This window comes from Nipponia nippon, unplaced genomic scaffold, assembly GCF_047370975.1.
Source record: "Nipponia nippon isolate SJK-2023a ecotype South Korea unplaced genomic scaffold, ASM4737097v1 scaffold_9, whole genome shotgun sequence".
Lineage (NCBI taxonomy): Eukaryota > Metazoa > Chordata > Aves > Pelecaniformes > Threskiornithidae > Nipponia > Nipponia nippon.
Window position 1 is genome coordinate 20,516,607 of NW_028262413.1, and position 23,592 is coordinate 20,540,198.

At 65.7% G+C, this 23,592-nt stretch overlaps 5 protein-coding genes across 5 annotated transcripts; all 5 read right to left on the reverse strand.

Moving 5' to 3' along the window:
• Nucleotides 1-1,131: 1,131 nt before the first annotated feature.
• Nucleotides 1,132-3,760, reverse strand: LOC148050160 (E3 ubiquitin-protein ligase PHF7-like). The gene is made up of 7 exons (XM_087744241.1): nucleotides 3,718-3,760; nucleotides 3,293-3,384; nucleotides 3,114-3,203; nucleotides 2,708-2,832; nucleotides 2,204-2,476; nucleotides 1,866-1,979; nucleotides 1,132-1,729 (listed from the first exon to the last, which is right to left on the reverse strand). Exons 1-7 carry the CDS (start codon nucleotides 3,758-3,760, stop codon nucleotides 1,132-1,134), a joined length of 1,335 nt encoding a protein of 444 aa, XP_087600367.1.
• A 2,013-nt stretch (nucleotides 3,761-5,773) lies between these two features.
• LOC148050161 (E3 ubiquitin-protein ligase PHF7-like) lies at nucleotides 5,774-8,402 on the reverse strand. The gene is made up of 7 exons (XM_087744244.1): nucleotides 8,360-8,402; nucleotides 7,935-8,026; nucleotides 7,756-7,845; nucleotides 7,350-7,474; nucleotides 6,846-7,118; nucleotides 6,508-6,621; nucleotides 5,774-6,371 (listed from the first exon to the last, which is right to left on the reverse strand). Exons 1-7 carry the CDS (start codon nucleotides 8,400-8,402, stop codon nucleotides 5,774-5,776), a joined length of 1,335 nt encoding a protein of 444 aa, XP_087600370.1.
• A 1,878-nt stretch (nucleotides 8,403-10,280) lies between these two features.
• On the reverse strand, nucleotides 10,281-13,044 carry LOC104017596 (E3 ubiquitin-protein ligase PHF7). The gene is made up of 7 exons (XM_087743094.1): nucleotides 13,002-13,044; nucleotides 12,577-12,668; nucleotides 12,398-12,487; nucleotides 11,992-12,116; nucleotides 11,488-11,760; nucleotides 11,150-11,263; nucleotides 10,281-11,013 (listed from the first exon to the last, which is right to left on the reverse strand). Exons 1-7 carry the CDS (start codon nucleotides 13,042-13,044, stop codon nucleotides 10,416-10,418), a joined length of 1,335 nt encoding a protein of 444 aa, XP_087599220.1. The 3' UTR covers nucleotides 10,281-10,415.
• A 1,878-nt stretch (nucleotides 13,045-14,922) lies between these two features.
• Nucleotides 14,923-17,688, reverse strand: LOC148050162 (E3 ubiquitin-protein ligase PHF7-like). Its single transcript, XM_087743093.1, has 7 exons — nucleotides 17,646-17,688; nucleotides 17,221-17,312; nucleotides 17,042-17,131; nucleotides 16,636-16,760; nucleotides 16,132-16,404; nucleotides 15,792-15,905; nucleotides 14,923-15,655 (listed from the first exon to the last, which is right to left on the reverse strand). Exons 1-7 carry the CDS (start codon nucleotides 17,686-17,688, stop codon nucleotides 15,058-15,060), a joined length of 1,335 nt encoding a protein of 444 aa, XP_087599219.1. The 3' UTR covers nucleotides 14,923-15,057.
• A 2,013-nt stretch (nucleotides 17,689-19,701) lies between these two features.
• LOC148050163 (E3 ubiquitin-protein ligase PHF7-like) lies at nucleotides 19,702-23,170 on the reverse strand. The gene is made up of 8 exons (XM_087744245.1): nucleotides 23,133-23,170; nucleotides 22,287-22,411; nucleotides 21,862-21,953; nucleotides 21,683-21,772; nucleotides 21,277-21,401; nucleotides 20,773-21,045; nucleotides 20,436-20,549; nucleotides 19,702-20,299 (listed from the first exon to the last, which is right to left on the reverse strand). The coding sequence occupies exons 1-8, from the start codon at nucleotides 23,168-23,170 to the stop codon at nucleotides 19,702-19,704; spliced, it is 1,455 nt and encodes a 484-aa protein (XP_087600371.1).
• Nucleotides 23,171-23,592: the final 422 nt, after the last annotated feature.

Sequence of the window (23,592 nt, forward strand, 5' to 3'; positions counted from 1 at the left end):
CTCCAGAACAAAAAGCAGCGGGACCGCAGGCTGGGGAGTGACGGCGGAAATGGCCTTTTCCCGTGGCAATAAACTGCCTTTCAGCGTCAGTGCGAGCCTTTCCTTGGTGGGGTAGGAAGCTGCAAGCGACTGTGGGGCAGCGTGGGAGGCGGTGGGTGGGAGCGTTGATCCGTTTGAGGGTAGAAAGGCTCCACAGAGGGATCTGGACAGGCTGCATCGGTGGGCCCCGAGGGTTGTCAAGCACTGGAACAGGCCGCCCAGGGAAGTGGTTGAGTCCCCGTGCCGGGAGGTACTTAAAAGACAGGTAGACGTGGCGCTTAGGGACATGGCTTAGTGGTGGACTTGGCAGCGCTAGGTCAACAGTTGGACTCGATGATCTGAAAGGTCTTTCCCGACCTAAACGATTCTATGATTCTATGGGTCAAAAGTCTCTGGGGCCAGGGCATGTGATTTCAGGGGCGAGCCGCGAGGGCCATGCCATGCAGGCAAGCGCAGTCCACCTTGCCAGAAGACAGGCAGTGGCGCTGACTGGGCCGTGCCACGCCACCCTCCCGGGGGCAGGCGCAGAGACCCCCAGTCCCGCGGGTGGGTGTGAACTTCCCCCGGGAGAAAGTGAGCAGGCTGCGGGGCCAGCGAGGCCCAAAGCTCACGGCCACGGCGCTGGGCAGCTGGCCAAGGCCGGCCCGCAAGGAGGGAGGTCTGGGGAAGGTGGTGCCAACCCCCGGGAAAAAGACAACCCTCTGGGCCCAGCCCCTAACACTGGCCCTTGAGAAAGGGAGAGGAGGAAGAGGAGGAAGCCGACAAATGAGCGTGGAATCTCCCAGTGCAGAGATTAACGGCCAACTTTATTGTGCCGGTGGAGGGGGATCAGGGCCAGCGCTCGGGGACGGCGCACGGCTGGTCCCACGGCGGTGTCCGGGCCGGCTGTAGGGGGTTTGGGCCCGACGTTGCAAGCGGGAGCGTTCTCGCATGCGCACGGTCCCAGGGGGGCTGGAGCGTCTGCCGCTCTCGAGCGCTGGGGAGCTGCAGGAGGACGCCGACGGCAGCTGGCTGGCGGTGCTGGGGCTGCTGGCCTCTGTTAGCAGCGAGCTGCGGGACGACCCCAGTGCCGCCTGGCTGGTGGTGCTGCTCTCAGCACTTGGTGCTGGCGCGCGGCTGCTCTCCCGGCGTCCGCTGGGCCGTCTGTAGGGGTTTTGGGCCCGACGGTTCAACCGGGAGCGGTTTCGCGTGCGGTCGGGCCCAGGGCGGCTGGAGCGGCTGCTGCCCTGAAGCCTTGGGGAGCCGCGGGATGGCCCCGATGCCGCCTGGCCGCTGGTGCTGGGGCTGCTGGTCTCGGGTGCCGGGGAGCCGTGGGAAGGCCCCGATCCTGACTGTCTGGCAGCGCTGGGGCGGGCGAGCTCCAAGCTGGCGCTGGAGGCTGTAAGGGGAAGCAGGAAGGTCAAGGGCCCGTCCCCTCAGGCCCGGGGCGGGATAGGCCAGAGCGGTGCCCCCAGCCCTTCTGGAGCAGAGAGGCTCTGCCAAGCTGACCCCGGGCACCCGCTGCCCGGCCTTGCCTGGCCCCTGGCCCCCCTGGCCCCAGCCGAGGGGCAGGCGGGTGCTTTGCCTCTTACCGCTGCCCAGGCCAGCACAGCTGACGCACTCCCAGCTAGTTGTGCTGTGCTTCACGAAGGAGCAGCGTTTGTGGGTGCCTTCGGCAGCACAGGAGCAGCACAGGAGCAGTTGCCAGGGCCTGGGGAAGCAAACGGGTTCATGGCTGTGAGGACAAAGTGACCGCAGCACAGGATTGTTCTTCGCCCTTCCGCTTGGAGCCCTTGGCGAGACAGCGATCCCGTGCAGAGCCCCAGGGTGCAGCTTTGGCAACTTACCCCTCTTCCTCTGCCTGCTCCCTGCCTCCCGGACAAAGGCACTCCCTGGCATCACAGCGGCTGTGCCTCTCATATAATTGTTCATAGGCACCATCGTCCTCCCATGACGGTCCGCTTTTGGCGAAGGAAGGGAAAATTGATGAGCCCCTGCTGCCCCGGCATAAGGCAGACGCAGGGCGTCCCTGCTCTTCCCCCTCTGCCCTGTTTCCAGCTCCTGCGTGAAGCTGAAGCCCAGACTCTCGGGACAGCGGAGGGCCAGGACTGGTGGGGCAGGCCCTGGCACGGCACAGCGCTTGCACCCTCCTGTCTTGTGAGCTGAGAAGAAAAAAAAAACCAACCTCCTGGGGATTCGGATCCCCATGGTGAGCATTTCCATCAGAAATCGATATTCATTTTGACAATGCGGGCAGCGGAAGGAGGAGAAGCCAGCATGGATAGCCTGATTCTGCATGCAGCCCCTGTGGAACCAGGCGTGTTTGCACGCTGGGCACACCATGGTGCCGTAGGACTTTCTGTCCCCCACAGGGTGGAGGCAGATGAGGCAGGTGGTGGTGTTCTCCTGCGGAGTCGCCTCCACTGCCTGCTCTGGGCGGTGCTCCCAGCAGAAGGACCTGGGGGGAAGAGGAAAGGGATGGGCGAGGTGACAAGTGCTGGGTCCTTCCCCGGTGGTGGCGAGGAGGGGAGAGGAGGTGTGAAGGAGCCCCAGAGCTTGCCCGGCTCTGGCTCTGCCTGTGACCGGCCGCTGGGAAGGGTCACTGTGGGTTCCCTTCTTGTCTGGCTGCTGCTGACAGGAAGGGGACTGAAGGCGAGGAGCCTCCGCCACGAGGGCCGGCTGCCCTTACCTGTAGAGCCCAAAGAACTGGGTGACGCATCCGCCCTCCACGGCACAGGGGAGATGGAAGCTGCGGTCGCAGCCCGTCTCCCGGCAGGTGATGGTGGCCCCGCTCTCGCCACAGACGAAGCAGTGCTGGAAAGAGCAGAGCAGCCCCCATCAGCGGCAGCCTCAGGGCCTCCGCAGCCAGCCCCGCGCCTCCGGGCAGGGCGCAGGATGTGGCCGAGGCTGGGTCACACCCCGCAGATCCGCCTGGTGGAGGCGGCTCCTGTGCTGGAGCCTCTGTGGAGCTGCTGGGAGCAAGACTCTTGTCTCCAGAGCTGCTTGGAAGGGCTGGGCTTTCTTTCTTGGGGTCTGGGCTAAGGTCCCGCAAACCTCTCCTGCCACAAATCTCCCTGTTCTTGGCGGGTCCTCACCTTGCGTGCTGCGCGCTTGATCGTGCGTCTGATATCCTCAAGGCTAACCCCATCCCTACTCCTTTGCTGAAAAAGCCCGTTGGCAAAAAACTGCAGGAGAGAAAAGACGAGGAGTTGATGAGGAGCGTGTGGCAGGGACTGCCTGTCGGAAAGCTGGAGGGAGCCCCGGAGGCACTCACCAGGCAAAACACATGGGCACAGAGCCCTTGCTTCTGCAGTTTGCGCCCGCAGATATCCTGGTCAGCCTGTGCCCGGCGACACAGCATGCACGCTGGAGGGGAGAGAGCAAATGGCACCGGGAATGAGCACCTCCGCGGGGCCGGGGGAAGCGTCCCTGAGGGCTGTTCCCCACGGGCCTGCTCTGTCCCTGCCTAGCTGGCTGATGGGCAGGGCTGGACGCCTGGGAGAGGAAGGGGGCATTGCAGGCCCGGGTGTCCCAGCAGGTGCCCGCTGCCCGGCCTGGGCCCCGCTTGCTGAGGAAAGGAGGGGCCCTGCCCCGGGGCGGTTGGGGAGCTCCTGCCTCCCCCTGCCACCGCTCTCGGCCCCACGCTGACCGCCCCGACAACCCCTGCGCCAGGCTGTGGGAGGGAGCCTTTGTTCTCACCCTGCTCCATCGAGTCGGGGGCCTTCCGCTTCCTTGCAGCCATGGCGCACGTCAACGGTGAGCGTTTGGAGAGTCCCTGTCCCAGCAGCGCTGGGGTGCCTCCTCCAAATGCTCCTCTGCTGCCTCTGAGGGAGAAGCGGGAGGCGGGTGAGGGAGAAGCGAGACGCAGCTGAGCTTGCAGCAGAGGCCCAGAGCCCTGAGGTGTGGGGCCCCCCTCCTCGCTGGGCAGCCCCGCGCAAGCCCCGTCCCTCCCCTGCCCTCTCCTCACCTCACCAGGGCGCGCCGACGGACGGCCCGAGCCCCGCGCTCCTTTTTGTAGGCTTGCCCCCGCGTGTCACAGTGGCCGCTGTGACATCAGCACCGCTGGCCTGCGCGTGCCCCAAACACGGGCAGGGACGCCCTCGGCCACCTGCCGCCCACTCGGAGACGGCCCCCACCTCACAGGGGTGTCTGTGAAGTGCCGAGGCGGGGGCCCGAGCCCTCGGCACCCACGTAACCGGGGCGGCTGCTCCTGCGGCAAGCGCAGAGTCAAACGCCAGGTGCCGCGAGGCAGCCGTCGAGGGTGGCACCGTTGGCCGAAAGGTGCCGTTCAGGCAGTGCGACTCCAGGGCTCCAGCCCTGGCCAAGGGAAAGCTCTGCTCCTGCCCCCCGGCACGGGGAGCGCTGCCAGCAGGTCAGGGAAGGTGATCCTTCCTCTCTGCGCCACCCTGGTAAGGCTGCATCTGCAGTATTGCCTCCGGTTCTGGGCTCCCCAGTAGAGGGGACAGAAGCGACCTTTGAGCCTGAGCTGGGCTCACACATCCCGTCCGCTGAGACGCGGCGAGTGGCCGGGGCACAGCACAGGACCTCAGGACGGCACCTGAACGTCGCAGGTGGCCCAACATCTTTCTCCTGAACTCCTTAGCGCTTTGGTGATGCGCTGCCTCCAGAACAAAAAGCAGCGGGACCGCAGGCTGGGGAGTGACGGCGGAAATGGCCTTTTCCCGTGGCAATAAACTGCCTTTCAGCGTCAGTGCGAGCCTTTCCTTGGTGGGGTAGGAAGCTGCAAGCGACTGTGGGGCAGCGTGGGAGGCGGTGGGTGGGAGCGTTGATCCGTTTGAGGGTAGAAAGGCTCCACAGAGGGATCTGGACAGGCTGCATCGGTGGGCCCCGAGGGTTGTCAAGCACTGGAACAGGCCGCCCAGGGAAGTGGTTGAGTCCCCGTGCCGGGAGGTACTTAAAAGACAGGTAGACGTGGCGCTTAGGGACATGGCTTAGTGGTGGACTTGGCAGCGCTAGGTCAACAGTTGGACTCGATGATCTGAAAGGTCTTTCCCGACCTAAACGATTCTATGATTCTATGGGTCAAAAGTCTCTGGGGCCAGGGCATGTGATTTCAGGGGGGCGAGCCGCGAGGGCCATGCCATGCAGGCAAGCGCAGTCCACCTTGCCAGAAGACAGGCAGTGGCGCTGACTGGGCCGTGCCACGCCACCCTCCCGGGGGCAGGCGCAGAGACCCCCAGTCCCGCGGGTGGGTGTGAACTTCCCCCGGGAGAAAGTGAGCAGGCTGCGGGGCCAGCGAGGCCCAAAGCTCACGGCCACGGCGCTGGGCAGCTGGCCAAGGCCGGCCCGCAAGGAGGGAGGTCTGGGGAAGGTGGTGCCAACCCCCGGGAAAAAGACAACCCTCTGGGCCCAGCCCCTAACACTGGCCCTTGAGAAAGGGAGAGGAGGAAGAGGAGGAAGCCGACAAATGAGCGTGGAATCTCCCAGTGCAGAGATTAACGGCCAACTTTATTGTGCCGGTGGAGGGGGATCAGGGCCAGCGCTCGGGGACGGCGCACGGCTGGTCCCACGGCGGTGTCCGGGCCGGCTGTAGGGGGTTTGGGCCCGACGTTGCAAGCGGGAGCGTTCTCGCATGCGCACGGGCCCCGGGGGCGTGGAGCGTCTGCCGCTCTCGAGCGCTGGGGAGCTGCAGGAGGACGCCGACGGCAGCTGGCTGGCGGTGCTGGGGCTGCTGGCCTCTGTTAGCAGCGAGCTGCGGGACGACCCCAGTGCCGCCTGGCTGGTGGTGCTGCTCTCAGCACTTGGTGCTGGCGCGCGGCTGCTCTCCCGGCGTCCGCTGGGCCGTCTGTAGGGGTTTTGGGCCCGACGGTTCAACCGGGAGCGGTTTCGCGTGCGGTCGGGCCCAGGGCGGCTGGAGCGGCTGCTGCCCTGAAGCCTTGGGGAGCCGCGGGATGGCCCCGATGCCGCCTGGCCGCTGGTGCTGGGGCTGCTGGTCTCGGGTGCCGGGGAGCCGTGGGAAGGCCCCGATCCTGACTGTCTGGCAGCGCTGGGGCGGGCGAGCTCCAAGCTGGCGCTGGAGGCTGTAAGGGGAAGCAGGAAGGTCAAGGGCCCGTCCCCTCAGGCCCGGGGCGGGATAGGCCAGAGCGGTGCCCCCAGCCCTTCTGGAGCAGAGAGGCTCTGCCAAGCTGACCCCGGGCACCCGCTGCCCGGCCTTGCCTGGCCCCTGGCCCCCCTGGCCCCAGCCGAGGGGCAGGCGGGTGCTTTGCCTCTTACCGCTGCCCAGGCCAGCACAGCTGACGCACTCCCAGCTAGTTGTGCTGTGCTTCACGAAGGAGCAGCGTTTGTGGGTGCCTTCGGCAGCACAGGAGCAGCACAGGAGCAGTTGCCAGGGCCTGGGGAAGCAAACGGGTTCATGGCTGTGAGGACAAAGTGACCGCAGCACAGGATTGTTCTTCGCCCTTCCGCTTGGAGCCCTTGGCGAGACAGCGATCCCGTGCAGAGCCCCAGGGTGCAGCTTTGGCAACTTACCCCTCTTCCTCTGCCTGCTCCCTGCCTCCCGGACAAAGGCACTCCCTGGCATCACAGCGGCTGTGCCTCTCATATAATTGTTCATAGGCACCATCGTCCTCCCATGACGGTCCGCTTTTGGCGAAGGAAGGGAAAATTGATGAGCCCCTGCTGCCCCGGCATAAGGCAGACGCAGGGCGTCCCTGCTCTTCCCCCTCTGCCCTGTTTCCAGCTCCTGCGTGAAGCTGAAGCCCAGACTCTCGGGACAGCGGAGGGCCAGGACTGGTGGGGCAGGCCCTGGCACGGCACAGCGCTTGCACCCTCCTGTCTTGTGAGCTGAGAAGGGAAAAAAAACCAACCTCCTGGGGATTCGGATCCCCATGGTGAGCATTTCCATCAGAAATCGATATTCATTTTGACAATGCGGGCAGCGGAAGGAGGAGAAGCCAGCATGGATAGCCTGATTCTGCATGCAGCCCCTGTGGAACCAGGCGTGTTTGCACGCTGGGCACACCATGGTGCCGTAGGACTTTCTGTCCCCCACAGGGTGGAGGCAGATGAGGCAGGTGGTGGTGTTCTCCTGCGGAGTCGCCTCCACTGCCTGCTCTGGGCGGTGCTCCCAGCAGAAGGACCTGGGGGGAAGAGGAAAGGGATGGGCGAGGTGACAAGTGCTGGGTCCTTCCCCGGTGGTGGCGAGGAGGGGAGAGGAGGTGTGAAGGAGCCCCAGAGCTTGCCCGGCTCTGGCTCTGCCTGTGACCGGCCGCTGGGAAGGGTCACTGTGGGTTCCCTTCTTGTCTGGCTGATGCTGACAGGAAGGGGACTGAAGGCGAGGAGCCTCCGCCACGAGGGCCGGCTGCCCTTACCTGTAGAGCCCAAAGAACTGGGTGACGCATCCGCCCTCCACGGCACAGGGGAGATGGAAGCTGCGGTCGCAGCCCGTCTCCCGGCAGGTGATGGTGGCCCCGCTCTCGCCACAGACGAAGCAGTGCTGGAAAGAGCAGAGCAGCCCCCATCAGCGGCAGCCTCAGGGCCTCCGCAGCCAGCCCCGCGCCTCCGGGCAGGGCGCAGGATGTGGCCGAGGCTGGGTCACACCCCGCAGATCCGCCTGGTGGAGGCGGCTCCTGTGCTGGAGCCTCTGTGGAGCTGCTGGGAGCAAGACTCTTGTCTCCAGAGCTGCTTGGAAGGGCTGGGCTTTCTTTCTTGGGGTCTGGGCTAAGGTCCCGCAAACCTCTCCTGCCACAAATCTCCCTGTTCTTGGCGGGTCCTCACCTTGCGTGCTGCGCGCTTGATCGTGCGTCTGATATCCTCAAGGCTAACCCCATCCCTACTCCTTTGCTGAAAAAGCCCGTTGGCAAAAAACTGCAGGAGAGAAAAGACGAGGAGTTGATGAGGAGCGTGTGGCAGGGACTGCCTGTCGGAAAGCTGGAGGGAGCCCCGGAGGCACTCACCAGGCAAAACACATGGGCACAGAGCCCTTGCTTCTGCAGTTTGCGCCCGCAGATATCCTGGTCAGCCTGTGCCCGGCGACACAGCATGCACGCTGGAGGGGAGAGAGCAAATGGCACCGGGAATGAGCACCTCCGCGGGGCCGGGGGAAGCGTCCCTGAGGGCTGTTCCCCACGGGCCTGCTCTGTCCCTGCCTAGCTGGCTGATGGGCAGGGCTGGAGGCCTGGGAGAGGAAGGGGGCATTGCAGGCCCGGGTGTCCCAGCAGGTGCCCGCTGCCCGGCCTGGGCCCCGCTTGCTGAGGAAAGGAGGGGCCCTGCCCCGGGGCGGTTGGGGAGCTCCTGCCTCCCCCTGCCACCGCTCTCGGCCCCACGCTGACCGCCCCGACAACCCCTGCGCCAGGCTGTGGGAGGGAGCCTTTGTTCTCACCCTGCTCCATCGAGTCGGGGGCCTTCCGCTTCCTTGCAGCCATGGCGCACGTCAACGGTGAGCGTTTGGAGAGTCCCTGTCCCAGCAGCGCTGGGGTGCCTCCTCCAAATGCTCCTCTGCTGCCTCTGAGGGAGAAGCGGGAGGCGGGTGAGGGAGAAGGGAGACGCAGCTGAGCTTGCAGCAGAGGCCCAGAGCCCTGAGGTGTGGGGCCCCCCTCCTCGCTGGGCAGCCCCGCGCAAGCCCCGTCCCTCCCCTGCCCTCTCCTCACCTCACCAGGGCGCGCCGACGGACGGCCCGAGCCCCGCGCTCCTTTTTGTAGGCTTGCCCCCGCGTGTCACAGTGGCCGCTGTGACATCAGCACCGCTGGCCTGCGCGTGCCCCAAACACGGGCAGGGACGCCCTCGGCCACCTGCCGCCCACTCGGAGACGGCCCCCGCCTCACAGGGGTGTCTGTGAAGTGCCGAGGCGGGGGCCCGAGCCCTCGGCACCCACGTAACCGGGGCGGCTGCTCCTGCGGCAAGCGCAGAGTCAAACGCCAGGTGCCGCGAGGCAGCCGTCGAGGGTGGCACCGTTGGCCGAAAGGTGCCGTTCAGGCAGTGCGACTCCAGGGCTCCAGCCCTGGCCAAGGGAAAGCTCTGCTCCTGCCCCCCGGCACGGGGAGCGCTGCCAGCAGGTCAGGGAAGGTGATCCTTCCTCTCTGCGCCACCCTGGTAAGGCTGCATCTGCAGTATTGCCTCCGGTTCTGGGCTCCCCAGTAGAGGGGACAGAAGCGACCTTTGAGCCTGAGCTGGGCTCACACATCCCGTCCGCTGAGACGCGGCGAGTGGCCGGGGCACAGCACAGGACCTCAGGACGGCACCTGAACGTCGCAGGTGGCCCAACATCTTTCTCCTGAACTCCTTAGCGCTTTGGTGATGCGCTGCCTCCAGAACAAAAAGCAGCGGGACCGCAGGCTGGGGAGTGACGGCGGAAATGGCCTTTTCCCGTGGCAATAAACTGCCTTTCAGCGTCAGTGCGAGCCTTTCCTTGGTGGGGTAGGAAGCTGCAAGCGACTGTGGGGCAGCGTGGGAGGCGGTGGGTGGGAGCGTTGATCCGTTTGAGGGTAGAAAGGCTCCACAGAGGGATCTGGACAGGCTGCATCGGTGGGCCCCGAGGGTTGTCAAGCACTGGAACAGGCCGCCCAGGGAAGTGGTTGAGTCCCCGTGCCGGGAGGTACTTAAAAGACAGGTAGACGTGGCGCTTAGGGACATGGCTTAGTGGTGGACTTGGCAGCGCTAGGTCAACAGTTGGACTCGATGATCTGAAAGGTCTTTCCCGACCTAAACGATTCTATGATTCTATGGGTCAAAAGTCTCTGGGGCCAGGGCATGTGATTTCAGGGGGGCGAGCCGCGAGGGCCATGCCATGCAGGCAAGCGCAGTCCACCTTGCCAGAAGACAGGCAGTGGCGCTGACTGGGCCGTGCCACGCCACCCTCCCGGGGGCAGGCGCAGAGACCCCCAGTCCCGCGGGTGGGTGTGAACTTCCCCCGGGAGAAAGTGAGCAGGCTGCGGGGCCAGCGAGGCCCAAAGCTCACGGCCACGGCGCTGGGCAGCTGGCCAAGGCCGGCCCGCAAGGAGGGAGGTCTGGGGAAGGTGGTGCCAACCCCCGGGAAAAAGACAACCCTCTGGGCCCAGCCCCTAACACTGGCCCTTGAGAAAGGGAGAGGAGGAAGAGGAGGAAGCCGACAAATGAGCGTGGAATCTCCCAGTGCAGAGATTAACGGCCAACTTTATTGTGCCGGTGGAGGGGGATCAGGGCCAGCGCTCGGGGACGGCGCACGGCTGGTCCCACGGCGGTGTCCGGGCCGGCTGTAGGGGGTTTGGGCCCGACGTTGCAAGCGGGAGCGTTCTCGCATGCGCACGGGCCCAGGGGGGCTGGAGCGTCTGCCGCTCTCGAGCGCTGGGGAGCTGCAGGAGGACGCCGACGGCAGCTGGCTGGCGGTGCTGGGGCTGCTGGCCTCTGTTAGCAGCGAGCTGCGGGACGACCCCAGTGCCGCCTGGCTGGTGGTGCTGCTCTCAGCACTTGGTGCTGGCGCGCGGCTGCTCTCCCGGCGTCCGCTGGGCCGTCTGTAGGGGTTTTGGGCCCGACGGTTCAACCGGGAGCGGTTTCGCGTGCGGTCGGGCCCAGGGCGGCTGGAGCGGCTGCTGCCCTGAAGCCTTGGGGAGCCGCGGGATGGCCCCGATGCCGCCTGGCCGCTGGTGCTGGGGCTGCTGGTCTCGGGTGCCGGGGAGCCGTGGGAAGGCCCCGATCCTGACTGTCTGGCAGCGCTGGGGCGGGCGAGCTCCAAGCTGGCGCTGGAGGCTGTAAGGGGAAGCAGGAAGGTCAAGGGCCCGTCCCCTCAGGCCCGGGGCGGGATAGGCCAGAGCGGTGCCCCCAGCCCTTCTGGAGCAGAGAGGCTCTGCCAAGCTGACCCCGGGCACCCGCTGCCCGGCCTTGCCTGGCCCCTGGCCCCCCTGGCCCCAGCCGAGGGGCACGCGGGTGCTTTGCCTCTTACCGCTGCCCAGGCCAGCACAGCTGACGCACTCCCAGCTAGTTGTGCTGTGCTTCACGAAGGAGCAGCGTTTGTGGGTGCCTTCGGCAGCACAGGAGCAGCACAGGAGCAGTTGCCAGGGCCTGGGGAAGCAAACGGGTTCATGGCTGTGAGGACAAAGTGACCGCAGCACAGGATTGTTCTTCGCCCTTCCGCTTGGAGCCCTTGGCGAGACAGCGATCCCGTGCAGAGCCCCAGGGTGCAGCTTTGGCAACTTACCCCTCTTCCTCTGCCTGCTCCCTGCCTCCCGGACAAAGGCACTCCCTGGCATCACAGCGGCTGTGCCTCTCATATAATTGTTCATAGGCACCATCGTCCTCCCATGACGGTCCGCTTTTGGCGAAGGAAGGGAAAATTGATGAGCCCCTGCTGCCCCGGCATAAGGCAGACGCAGGGCGTCCCTGCTCTTCCCCCTCTGCCCTGTTTCCAGCTCCTGCGTGAAGCTGAAGCCCAGACTCTCGGGACAGCGGAGGGCCAGGACTGGTGGGGCAGGCCCTGGCACGGCACAGCGCTTGCACCCTCCTGTCTTGTGAGCTGAGAAGAAAAAAAAAACCAACCTCCTGGGGATTCGGATCCCCATGGTGAGCATTTCCATCAGAAATCGATATTCATTTTGACAATGCGGGCAGCGGAAGGAGGAGAAGCCAGCATGGATAGCCTGATTCTGCATGCAGCCCCTGTGGAACCAGGCGTGTTTGCACGCTGGGCACACCATGGTGCCGTAGGACTTTCTGTCCCCCACAGGGTGGAGGCAGATGAGGCAGGTGGTGGTGTTCTCCTGCGGAGTCGCCTCCACTGCCTGCTCTGGGCGGTGCTCCCAGCAGAAGGACCTGGGGGGAAGAGGAAAGGGATGGGCGAGGTGACAAGTGCTGGGTCCTTCCCCGGTGGTGGCGAGGAGGGGAGAGGAGGTGTGAAGGAGCCCCAGAGCTTGCCCGGCTCTGGCTCTGCCTGTGACCGGCCGCTGGGAAGGGTCACTGTGGGTTCCCTTCTTGTCTGGCTGATGCTGACAGGAAGGGGACTGAAGGCGAGGAGCCTCCGCCACGAGGGCCGGCTGCCCTTACCTGTAGAGCCCAAAGAACTGGGTGACGCATCCGCCCTCCACGGCACAGGGGAGATGGAAGCTGCGGTCGCAGCCCGTCTCCCGGCAGGTGATGGTGGCCCCGCTCTCGCCACAGACGAAGCAGTGCTGGAAAGAGCAGAGCAGCCCCCATCAGCGGCAGCCTCAGGGCCTCCGCAGCCAGCCCCGCGCCTCCGGGCAGGGCGCAGGATGTGGCCGAGGCTGGGTCACACCCCGCAGATCCGCCTGGTGGAGGCGGCTCCTGTGCTGGAGCCTCTGTGGAGCTGCTGGGAGCAAGACTCTTGTCTCCAGAGCTGCTTGGAAGGGCTGGGCTTTCTTTCTTGGGGTCTGGGCTAAGGTCCCGCAAACCTCTCCTGCCACAAATCTCCCTGTTCTTGGCGGGTCCTCACCTTGCGTGCTGCGCGCTTGATCGTGCGTCTGATATCCTCAAGGCTAACCCCATCCCTACTCCTTTGCTGAAAAAGCCCGTTGGCAAAAAACTGCAGGAGAGAAAAGACGAGGAGTTGATGAGGAGCGTGTGGCAGGGACTGCCTGTCGGAAAGCTGGAGGGAGCCCCGGAGGCACTCACCAGGCAAAACACATGGGCACAGAGCCCTTGCTTCTGCAGTTTGCGCCCGCAGATATCCTGGTCAGCCTGTGCCCGGCGACACAGCATGCACGCTGGAGGGGAGAGAGCAAATGGCACCGGGAATGAGCACCTCCGCGGGGCCGGGGGAAGCGTCCCTGAGGGCTGTTCCCCACGGGCCTGCTCTGTCCCTGCCTAGCTGGCTGATGGGCAGGGCTGGAGGCCTGGGAGAGGAAGGGGGCATTGCAGGCCCGGGTGTCCCAGCAGGTGCCCGCTGCCCGGCCTGGGCCCCGCTTGCTGAGGAAAGGAGGGGCCCTGCCCCGGGGCGGTTGGGGAGCTCCTGCCTCCCCCTGCCACCGCTCTCGGCCCCACGCTGACCGCCCCGACAACCCCTGCGCCAGGCTGTGGGAGGGAGCCTTTGTTCTCACCCTGCTCCATCGAGTCGGGGGCCTTCCGCTTCCTTGCAGCCATGGCGCACGTCAACGGTGAGCGTTTGGAGAGTCCCTGTCCCAGCAGCGCTGGGGTGCCTCCTCCAAATGCTCCTCTGCTGCCTCTGAGGGAGAAGCGGGAGGCGGGTGAGGGAGAAGGGAGACGCAGCTGAGCTTGCAGCAGAGGCCCAGAGCCCTGAGGTGTGGGGCCCCCCTCCTCGCTGGGCAGCCCCGCGCAAGCCCCGTCCCTCCCCTGCCCTCTCCTCACCTCACCAGGGCGCGCCGACGGACGGCCCGAGCCCCGCGCTCCTTTTTGTAGGCTTGCCCCCGCGTGTCACAGTGGCCGCTGTGACATCAGCACCGCTGGCCTGCGCGTGCCCCAAACACGGGCAGGGACGCCCTCGGCCACCTGCCGCCCACTCGGAGACGGCCCCCGCCTCACAGGGGTGTCTGTGAAGTGCCGAGGCGGGGGCCCGAGCCCTCGGCACCCACGTAACCGGGGCGGCTGCTCCTGCGGCAAGCGCAGAGTCAAACGCCAGGTGCCGCGAGGCAGCCGTCGAGGGTGGCACCGTTGGCCGAAAGGTGCCGTTCAGGCAGTGCGACTCCAGGGCTCCAGCCCTGGCCAAGGGAAAGCTCTGCTCCTGCCCCCCGGCACGGGGAGCGCTGCCAGCAGGTCAGGGAAGGTGATCCTTCCTCTCTGCGCCACCCTGGTAAGGCTGCATCTGCAGTATTGCCTCCGGTTCTGGGCTCCCCAGTAGAGGGGACAGAAGCGACCTTTGAGCCTGAGCTGGGCTCACACATCCCGTCCGCTGAGACGCGGCGAGTGGCCGGGGCACAGCACAGGACCTCAGGACGGCACCTGAACGTCGCAGGTGGCCCAACATCTTTCTCCTGAACTCCTTAGCGCTTTGGTGATGCGCTGCCTCCAGAACAAAAAGCAGCGGGACCGCAGGCTGGGGAGTGACGGCGGAAATGGCCTTTTCCCGTGGCAATAAACTGCCTTTCAGCGTCAGTGCGAGCCTTTCCTTGGTGGGGTAGGAAGCTGCAAGCGACTGTGGGGCAGCGTGGGAGGCGGTGGGTGGGAGCGTTGATCCGTTTGAGGGTAGAAAGGCTCCACAGAGGGATCTGGACAGGCTGCATCGGTGGGCCCCGAGGGTTGTCAAGCACTGGAACAGGCCGCCCAGGGAAGTGGTTGAGTCCCCGTGCCGGGAGGTACTTAAAAGACAGGTAGACGTGGCGCTTAGGGACATGGCTTAGTGGTGGACTTGGCAGCGCTAGGTCAACAGTTGGACTCGATGATCTGAAAGGTCTTTCCCGACCTAAACGATTCTATGATTCTATGGGTCAAAAGTCTCTGGGGCCAGGGCATGTGATTTCAGGGGGGCGAGCCGCGAGGGCCATGCCATGCAGGCAAGCGCAGTCCACCTTGCCAGAAGACAGGCAGTGGCGCTGACTGGGCCGTGCCACGCCACCCTCCCGGGGGCAGGCGCAGAGACCCCCAGTCCCGCGGGTGGGTGTGAACTTCCCCCGGGAGAAAGTGAGCAGGCTGCGGGGCCAGCGAGGCCCAAAGCTCACGGCCACGGCGCTGGGCAGCTGGCCAAGGCCGGCCCGCAAGGAGGGAGGTCTGGGGAAGGTGGTGCCAACCCCCGGGAAAAAGACAACCCTCTGGGCCCAGCCCCTAACACTGGCCCTTGAGAAAGGGAGAGGAGGAAGAGGAGGAAGCCGACAAATGAGCGTGGAATCTCCCAGTGCAGAGATTAACGGCCAACTTTATTGTGCCGGTGGAGGGGGATCAGGGCCAGCGCTCGGGGACGGCGCACGGCTGGTCCCACGGCGGTGTCCGGGCCGGCTGTAGGGGGTTTGGGCCCGACGTTGCAAGCGGGAGCGTTCTCGCATGCGCACGGGCCCAGGGGGGCTGGAGCGTCTGCCGCTCTCGAGCGCTGGGGAGCTGCAGGAGGACGCCGACGGCAGCTGGCTGGCGGTGCTGGGGCTGCTGGCCTCTGTTAGCAGCGAGCTGCGGGACGACCCCAGTGCCGCCTGGCTGGTGGTGCTGCTCTCAGCACTTGGTGCTGGCGCGCGGCTGCTCTCCCGGCGTCCGCTGGGCCGTCTGTAGGGGTTTTGGGCCCGACGGTTCAACCGGGAGCGGTTTCGCGTGCGGTCGGGCCCAGGGCGGCTGGAGCGGCTGCTGCCCTGAAGCCTTGGGGAGCCGCGGGATGGCCCCGATGCCGCCTGGCCGCTGGTGCTGGGGCTGCTGGTCTCGGGTGCCGGGGAGCCGTGGGAAGGCCCCGATCCTGACTGTCTGGCAGCGCTGGGGCGGGCGAGCTCCAAGCTGGCGCTGGAGGCTGTAAGGGGAAGCAGGAAGGTCAAGGGCCCGTCCCCTCAGGCCCGGGGCGGGATAGGCCAGAGCGGTGCCCCCAGCCCTTCTGGAGCAGAGAGGCTCTGCCAAGCTGACCCCGGGCACCCGCTGCCCGGCCTTGCCTGGCCCCTGGCCCCCCTGGCCCCAGCCGAGGGGCAGGCGGGTGCTTTGCCTCTTACCGCTGCCCAGGCCAGCACAGCTGACGCACTCCCAGCTAGTTGTGCTGTGCTTCACGAAGGAGCAGCGTTTGTGGGTGCCTTCGGCAGCACAGGAGCAGCACAGGAGCAGTTGCCAGGGCCTGGGGAAGCAAACGGGTTCATGGCTGTGAGGACAAAGTGACCGCAGCACAGGATTGTTCTTCGCCCTTCCGCTTGGAGCCCTTGGCGAGACAGCGATCCCGTGCAGAGCCCCAGGGTGCAGCTTTGGCAACTTACCCCTCTTCCTCTGCCTGCTCCCTGCCTCCCGGACAAAGGCACTCCCTGGCATCACAGCGGCTGTGCCTCTCATATAATTGTTCATAGGCACCATCGTCCTCCCATGACGGTCCGCTTTTGGCGAAGGAAGGGAAAATTGATGAGCCCCTGCTGCCCCGGCATAAGGCAGACGCAGGGCGTCCCTGCTCTTCCCCCTCTGCCCTGTTTCCAGCTCCTGCGTGAAGCTGAAGCCCAGACTCTCGGGACAGCGGAGGGCCAGGACTGGTGGGGCAGGCCCTGGCACGGCACAGCGCTTGCACCCTCCTGTCTTGTGAGCTGAGAAGAAAAAAAAAAAACCAACCTCCTGGGGATTCGGATCCCCATGGTGAGCATTTCCATCAGAAATCGATATTCATTTTGACAATGCGGGCAGCGGAAGGAGGAGAAGCCAGCATGGATAGCCTGATTCTGCATGCAGCCCCTGTGGAACCAGGCGTGTTTGCACGCTGGGCACACCATGGTGCCGTAGGACTTTCTGTCCCCCACAGGGTGGAGGCAGATGAGGCAGGTGGTGGTGTTCTCCTGCGGAGTCGCCTCCACTGCCTGCTCTGGGCGGTGCTCCCAGCAGAAGGACCTGGGGGGAAGAGGAAAGGGATGGGCGAGGTGACAAGTGCTGGGTCCTTCCCCGGTGGTGGCGAGGAGGGGAGAGGAGGTGTGAAGGAGCCCCAGAGCTTGCCCGGCTCTGGCTCTGCCTGTGACCGGCCGCTGGGAAGGGTCACTGTGGGTTCCCTTCTTGTCTGGCTGATGCTGACAGGAAGGGGACTGAAGGCGAGGAGCCTCCGCCACGAGGGCCGGCTGCCCTTACCTGTAGAGCCCAAAGAACTGGGTGACGCATCCGCCCTCCACGGCACAGGGGAGATGGAAGCTGCGGTCGCAGCCCGTCTCCCGGCAGGTGATGGTGGCCCCGCTCTCGCCACAGACGAAGCAGTGCTGGAAAGAGCAGAGCAGCCCCCATCAGCGGCAGCCTCAGGGCCTCCGCAGCCAGCCCCGCGCCTCCGGGCAGGGCGCAGGATGTGGCCGAGGCTGGGTCACACCCCGCAGATCCGCCTGGTGGAGGCGGCTCCTGTGCTGGAGCCTCTGTGGAGCTGCTGGGAGCAAGACTCTTGTCTCCAGAGCTGCTTGGAAGGGCTGGGCTTTCTTTCTTGGGGTCTGGGCTAAGGTCCCGCAAACCTCTCCTGCCACAAATCTCCCTGTTCTTGGCGGGTCCTCACCTTGCGTGCTGCGCGCTTGATCGTGCGTCTGATATCCTCAAGGCTAACCCCATCCCTACTCCTTTGCTGAAAAAGCCCGTTGGCAAAAAACTGCAGGAGAGAAAAGACGAGGAGTTGATGAGGAGCGTGTGGCAGGGACTGCCTGTCGGAAAGCTGGAGGGAGCCCCGGAGGCACTCACCAGGCAAAACACATGGGCACAGAGCCCTTGCTTCTGCAGTTTGCGCCCGCAGATATCCTGGTCAGCCTGTGCCCGGCGACACAGCATGCACGCTGGAGGGGAGAGAGCAAATGGCACCGGGAATGAGCACCTCCGCGGGGCCGGGGGAAGCGTCCCTGAGGGCTGTTCCCCACGGGCCTGCTCTGTCCCTGCCTAGCTGGCTGATGGGCAGGGCTGGAGGCCTGGGAGAGGAAGGGGGCATTGCAGGCCCGGGTGTCCCAGCAGGTGCCCGCTGCCCGGCCTGGGCCCCGCTTGCTGAGGAAAGGAGGGGCCCTGCCCCGGGGCGGTTGGGGAGCTCCTGCCTCCCCCTGCCACCGCTCTCGGCCCCACGCTGACCGCCCCGACAACCCCTGCGCCAGGCTGTGGGAGGGAGCCTTTGTTCTCACCCTGCTCCATCGAGTCGGGGGCCTTCCGCTTCCTTGCAGCCATGGCGCACGTCAACGGTGAGCGTTTGGAGAGTCCCTGTCCCAGCAGCGCTGGGGTGCCTCCTCCAAATGCTCCTCTGCTGCCTCTGAGGGAGAAGCGGGAGGCGGGTGAGGGAGAAGCGAGACGCAGCTGAGCTTGCAGCAGAGGCCCAGAGCCCTGAGGTGTGGGGCCCCCCTCCTCGCTGGGCAGCCCCGCGCAAGCCCCGTCCCTCCCCTGCCCTCTCCTCACCTCACCAGGGCGCGCCGACGGACGGCCCGAGCCCCGCGCTCCTTTTTGTAGGCTTGCCCCCGCGTGTCACAGTGGCCGCTGTGACATCAGCACCGCTGGCCTGCGCGTGCCCCAAACACGGGCAGGGACGCCCTCGGCCACCTGCCGCCCACTCGGAGACGGCCCCCGCCTCACAGGGGTGTCTGTGAAGTGCCGAGGCGGGGGCCCGAGCCCTCGGCACCCACGTAACCGGGGCGGCTGCTCCTGCGGCAAGCGCAGAGTCAAACGCCAGGTGCCGCGAGGCAGCCGTCGAGGGTGGCACCGTTGGCCGAAAGGTGCCGTTCAGGCAGTGCGACTCCAGGGCTCCAGCCCTGGCCAAGGGAAAGCTCTGCTCCTGCCCCCCGGCACGGGGAGCGCTGCCAGCAGGTCAGGGAAGGTGATCCTTCCTCTCTGCGCCACCCTGGTAAGGCTGCATCTGCAGTATTGCCTCCGGTTCTGGGCTCCCCAGTAGAGGGGACAGAAGCGACCTTTGAGCCTGAGCTGGGCTCACACATCCCGTCCGCTGAGACGCGGCGAGTGGCCGGGGCACAGCACAGGACCTCAGGACGGCACCTGAACGTCGCAGGTGGCCCAACATCTTTCTCCTGAACTCCTTAGCGCTTTGGTGATGCGCTGCCTCCAGAACAAAAAGCAGCGGGACCGCAGGCTGGGGAGTGACGGCGGAAATGGCCTTTTCCCGTGGCAATAAACTGCCTTTCAGCGTCAGTGCGAGCCTTTCCTTGGTGGGGTAGGAAGCTGCAAGCGACTGTGGGGCAGCGTGGGAGGCGGTGGGTGGGAGCGTTGATCCGTTTGAGGGTAGAAAGGCTCCACAGAGGGATCTGGACAGGCTGCATCGGTGGGCCCCGAGGGTTGTCAAGCACTGGAACAGGCCGCCCAGGGAAGTGGTTGAGTCCCCGTGCCGGGAGGTACTTAAAAGACAGGTAGACGTGGCGCTTAGGGACATGGCTTAGTGGTGGACTTGGCAGCGCTAGGTCAACAGTTGGACTCGATGATCTGAAAGGTCTTTCCCGACCTAAACGATTCTATGATTCTATGGGTCAAAAGTCTCTGGGGCCAGGGCATGTGATTTCAGGGGGGTGAGCCGCGAGGGCCATGCCATGCAGGCAAGCGCAGTCCACCTTGCCAGAAGACAGGCAGTGGCGCTGACTGGGCCGTGCCACGCCACCCTCCCGGGGGCAGGCGCAGAGACCCCCAGTCCCGCGGGTGGGTGTGAACTTCCCCCGGGAGAAAGTGAGCAGGCTGCGGGGCCAGCGAGGCCCAAAGCTCACGGCCACGGCGCTGGGCAGCTGGCCAAGGCCGGCCCGCAAGGAGGGAGGTCTGGGGAAGGTGGTGCCAACCCCCGGGAAAAAGACAACCCTCTGGGCCCAGCCCCTAACACTGGCCCTTGAGAAAGGGAGAGGAGGAAGAGGAGGAAGCCGACAAATGAGCGTGGAATCTCCCAGTGCAGAGATTAACGGCCAACTTTATTGTGCCGGTGGAGGGGGATCAGGGCCAGCGCTCGGGGACGGCGCACGGCTGGTCCCACGGCGGTGTCCGGGCCGGCTGTAGGGGGTTTGGGCCCGACGTTGCAAGCGGGAGCGTTCTCGCATGCGCACGGTCCCAGGGGGGCTGGAGCGTCTGCCGCTCTCGAGCGCTGGGGAGCTGCAGGAGGACGCCGACGGCAGCTGGCTGGCGGTGCTGGGGCTGCTGGCCTCTGTTAGCAGCGAGCTGCGGGACGACCCCAGTGCCGCCTGGCTGGTGGTGCTGCTCTCAGCACTTGGTGCTGGCGCGCGGCTGCTCTCCCGGCGTCCGCTGGGCCGTCTGTAGGGGTTTTGGGCCCGACGGTTCAACCGGGAGCGGTTTCGCGTGCGGTCGGGCCCAGGGCGGCTGGAGCGGCTGCTGCCCTGAAGCCTTGGGGAGCCGCGGGATGGCCCCGATGCCGCCTGGCCGCTGGTGCTGGGGCTGCTGGTCTCGGGTGCCGGGGAGCCGTGGGAAGGCCCCGATCCTGACTGTCTGGCAGCGCTGGGGCGGGCGAGCTCCAAGCTGGCGCTGGAGGCTGTAAGGGGAAGCAGGAAGGTCAAGGGCCCGTCCCCTCAGGCCCGGGGCGGGATAGGCCAGAGCGGTGCCCCCAGCCCTTCTGGAGCAGAGAGGCTCTGCCAAGCTGACCCCGGGCACCCGCTGCCCGGCCTTGCCTGGCCCCTGGCCCCCCTGGCCCCAGCCGAGGGGCAGGCGGGTGCTTTGCCTCTTACCGCTGCCCAGGCCAGCACAGCTGACGCACTCCCAGCTAGTTGTGCTGTGCTTCACGAAGGAGCAGCGTTTGTGGGTGCCTTCGGCAGCACAGGAGCAGCACAGGAGCAGTTGCCAGGGCCTGGGGAAGCAAACGGGTTCATGGCTGTGAGGACAAAGTGACCGCAGCACAGGATTGTTCTTCGCCCTTCCGCTTGGAGCCCTTGGCGAGACAGCGATCCCGTGCAGAGCCCCAGGGTGCAGCTTTGGCAACTTACCCCTCTTCCTCTGCCTGCTCCCTGCCTCCCGGACAAAGGCACTCCCTGGCATCACAGCGGCTGTGCCTCTCATATAATTGTTCATAGGCACCATCGTCCTCCCATGACGGTCCGCTTTTGGCGAAGGAAGGGAAAATTGATGAGCCCCTGCTGCCCCGGCATAAGGCAGACGCAGGGCGTCCCTGCTCTTCCCCCTCTGCCCTGTTTCCAGCTCCTGCGTGAAGCTGAAGCCCAGACTCTCGGGACAGCGGAGGGCCAGGACTGGTGGGGCAGGCCCTGGCACGGCACAGCGCTTGCACCCTCCTGTCTTGTGAGCTGAGAAGAAAAAAAAACCAACCTCCTGGGGATTCGGATCCCCATGGTGAGCATTTCCATCAGAAATCGATATTCATTTTGACAATGCGGGCAGCGGAAGGAGGAGAAGCCAGCATGGATAGCCTGATTCTGCATGCAGCCCCTGTGGAACCAGGCGTGTTTGCACGCTGGGCACACCATGGTGCCGTAGGACTTTCTGTCCCCCACAGGGTGGAGGCAGATGAGGCAGGTGGTGGTGTTCTCCTGCGGAGTCGCCTCCACTGCCTGCTCTGGGCGGTGCTCCCAGCAGAAGGACCTGGGGGGAAGAGGAAAGGGATGGGCGAGGTGACAAGTGCTGGGTCCTTCCCCGGTGGTGGCGAGGAGGGGAGAGGAGGTGTGAAGGAGCCCCAGAGCTTGCCCGGCTCTGGCTCTGCCTGTGACCGGCCGCTGGGAAGGGTCACTGTGGGTTCCCTTCTTGTCTGGCTGATGCTGACAGGAAGGGGACTGAAGGCGAGGAGCCTCCGCCACGAGGGCCGGCTGCCCTTACCTGTAGAGCCCAAAGAACTGGGTGACGCATCCGCCCTCCACGGCACAGGGGAGATGGAAGCTGCGGTCGCAGCCCGTCTCCCGGCAGGTGATGGTGGCCCCGCTCTCGCCACAGACGAAGCAGTGCTGGAAAGAGCAGAGCAGCCCCCATCAGCGGCAGCCTCAGGGCCTCCGCAGCCAGCCCCGCGCCTCCGGGCAGGGCGCAGGATGTGGCCGAGGCTGGGTCACACCCCGCAGATCCGCCTGGTGGAGGCGGCTCCTGTGCTGGAGCCTCTGTGGAGCTGCTGGGAGCAAGACTCTTGTCTCCAGAGCTGCTTGGAAGGGCTGGGCTTTCTTTCTTGGGGTCTGGGCTAAGGTCCCGCAAACCTCTCCTGCCACAAATCTCCCTGTTCTTGGCGGGTCCTCACCTTGCGTGCTGCGCGCTTGATCGTGCGTCTGATATCCTCAAGGCTAACCCCATCCCTACTCCTTTGCTGAAAAAGCCCGTTGGCAAAAAACTGCAGGAGAGAAAAGACGAGGAGTTGATGAGGAGCGTGTGGCAGGGACTGCCTGTCGGAAAGCTGGAGGGAGCCCCGGAGGCACTCACCAGGCAAAACACATGGGCACAGAGCCCTTGCTTCTGCAGTTTGCGCCCGCAGATATCCTGGTCAGCCTGTGCCCGGCGACACAGCATGCACGCTGGAGGGGAGAGAGCAAATGGCACCGGGAATGAGCACCTCCGCGGGGCCGGGGGAAGCGTCCCTGAGGGCTGTTCCCCACGGGCCTGCTCTGTCCCTGCCTAGCTGGCTGATGGGCAGGGCTGGAGGCCTGGGAGAGGAAGGGGGCATTGCAGGCCCGGGTGTCCCAGCAGGTGCCCGCTGCCCGGCCTGGGCCCCGCTTGCTGAGGAAAGGAGGGGCCCTGCCCCGGGGCGGTTGGGGAGCTCCTGCCTCCCCCTGCCACCGCTCTCGGCCCCACGCTGACCGCCCCGACAACCCCTGCGCCAGGCTGTGGGAGGGAGCCTTTGTTCTCACCCTGCTCCATCGAGTCGGGGGCCTTCCGCTTCCTTGCAGCTATGGCGCACGTCAACGGTGAGCGTTTGGAGAGTCCCTGTCCCAGCAGCGCTGGGGTGCCTCCTCCAAATGCTCCTCTGCTGCCTCTGAGGGAGAAGCGGGAGGCGGGTGAGGGAGAAGCGAGACGCAGCTGAGCTTGCAGCAGAGGCCCAGAGCCCTGAGGTGTGGGGCCCCCCTCCTCGCTGGGCAGCCCCGCGCAAGCCCCGTCCCTCCCCTGCCCTCTCCTCACCTCACCAGGGCGCGCCGACGGACGGCCCGAGCCCCGCGCTCCTTTTTGTAGGCTTGCCCCCGCGTGTCACAGTGGCCGCTGTGACATCAGCACCGCTGGCCTGCGCGTGCCCCAAACACGGGCAGGGACGCCCTCGGCCACCTGCCGCCCACTCGGAGACGGCCCCCGCCTCACAGGGGTGTCTGTGAAGTGCCGAGGCGGGGGCCCGAGCCCTCGGCACCCACGTAACCGGGGCGGCTGCTCCTGCGGCAAGCGCAGAGTCAAACGCCAGGTGCCGCGAGGCAGCCGTCGAGGGTGGCACCGTTGGCCGAAAGGTGCCGTTCAGGCAGTGCGACTCCAGGGCTCCAGCCCTGGCCAAGGGAAAGCTCTGCTCCTGCCCCCCGGCACGGGGAGCGCTGCCAGCAGGTCAGGGAAGGTGATCCTTCCTCTCTGCGCCACCCTGGTAAGGCTGCATCTGCAGTATTGCCTCCGGTTCTGGGCTCCCCAGTAGAGGGGACAGAAGCGACCTTTGAGCCTGAGCTGGGCTCACACATCCCGTCCGCTGAGACGCGGCGAGTGGCCGGGGCACAGCACAGGACCTCAGGACGGCACCTGAACGTCGCAGGTGGCCCAACATCTTTCTCCTGAACTCCTTAGCGCTTTGGTGATGCGCTGCCTCCAGAACAAAAAGCAGCGGGACCGCAGGCTGGGGAGTGACGGCGGAAATGGCCTTTTCCCGTGGCAATAAACTGCCTTTCAGCGTCAGTGCGAGCCTTTCCTTGGTGGGGTAGGAAGCTGCAAGCGACTGTGGGGCAGCGTGGGAGGCGGTGGGTGGGAGCGTTGATCCGTTTGAGGGTAGAAAGGCTCCACAGAGGGATCTGGACAGGCTGCATCGGTGGGCCCCGAGGGTTGTCAAGCACTGGAACAGGCCGCCCAGGGAAGTGGTTGAGTCCCCGTGCCGGGAGGTACTTAAAAGACGTGTAGACGTGGCGCTTAGGGACATGGCTTAGTGGTGGACTTGGCAGCGCTAGGTCAACAGTTGGACTCGATGATCTGAAA

Excerpts from the sequence above, each read along its gene's own strand:
- LOC148050160 (XM_087744241.1), bottom strand. The coding sequence starts at position 3,760 with ATGGCTGCAAGGAAGCGGAAGGCCCCCGACTCGATGGAGCAGG. Across the intron at positions 3,385-3,717 it reads CCCCGACTCGATGGAGCAGG|CGTGCATGCTGTGTCGCCGG; the intron begins GTGAGAACAAAG and ends TCTCCCCTCCAG. Across the intron at positions 3,204-3,292 it reads GTGCCCATGTGTTTTGCCTG|TTTTTTGCCAACGGGCTTTT; the intron begins GTGAGTGCCTCC and ends TCTCTCCTGCAG.
- LOC148050161 (XM_087744244.1), bottom strand. The coding sequence starts at position 8,402 with ATGGCTGCAAGGAAGCGGAAGGCCCCCGACTCGATGGAGCAGG. Across the intron at positions 8,027-8,359 it reads CCCCGACTCGATGGAGCAGG|CGTGCATGCTGTGTCGCCGG; the intron begins GTGAGAACAAAG and ends TCTCCCCTCCAG. Across the intron at positions 7,119-7,349 it reads CAGTTCTTTGGGCTCTACAG|GTCCTTCTGCTGGGAGCACC; the intron begins GTAAGGGCAGCC and ends TCTTCCCCCCAG.
- LOC104017596 (XM_087743094.1), bottom strand. The coding sequence starts at position 13,044 with ATGGCTGCAAGGAAGCGGAAGGCCCCCGACTCGATGGAGCAGG. Across the intron at positions 12,488-12,576 it reads GTGCCCATGTGTTTTGCCTG|TTTTTTGCCAACGGGCTTTT; the intron begins GTGAGTGCCTCC and ends TCTCTCCTGCAG. Across the intron at positions 11,014-11,149 it reads GAGCAGGCAGAGGAAGAGGG|GCCCTGGCAACTGCTCCTGT; the intron begins GTAAGTTGCCAA and ends TTGCTTCCCCAG.
- LOC148050162 (XM_087743093.1), bottom strand. The coding sequence starts at position 17,688 with ATGGCTGCAAGGAAGCGGAAGGCCCCCGACTCGATGGAGCAGG. Across the intron at positions 17,132-17,220 it reads GTGCCCATGTGTTTTGCCTG|TTTTTTGCCAACGGGCTTTT; the intron begins GTGAGTGCCTCC and ends TCTCTCCTGCAG. Across the intron at positions 16,761-17,041 it reads TCAAGCGCGCAGCACGCAAG|CACTGCTTCGTCTGTGGCGA; the intron begins GTGAGGACCCGC and ends TGCTCTTTCCAG.
- LOC148050163 (XM_087744245.1), bottom strand. The coding sequence starts at position 23,170 with ATGTTGGGCCACCTGCGACGTTCAGGTGCCGTCCTGAG. Across the intron at positions 22,412-23,132 it reads CGTTCAGGTGCCGTCCTGAG|AGGCAGCAGAGGAGCATTTG; the intron begins GTCCTGTGCTGT and ends CTTCTCCCTCAG. Across the intron at positions 20,550-20,772 it reads GGGATCCGAATCCCCAGGAG|CGGACCGTCATGGGAGGACG; the intron begins GTTGGTTTTTTT and ends CTTCGCCAAAAG.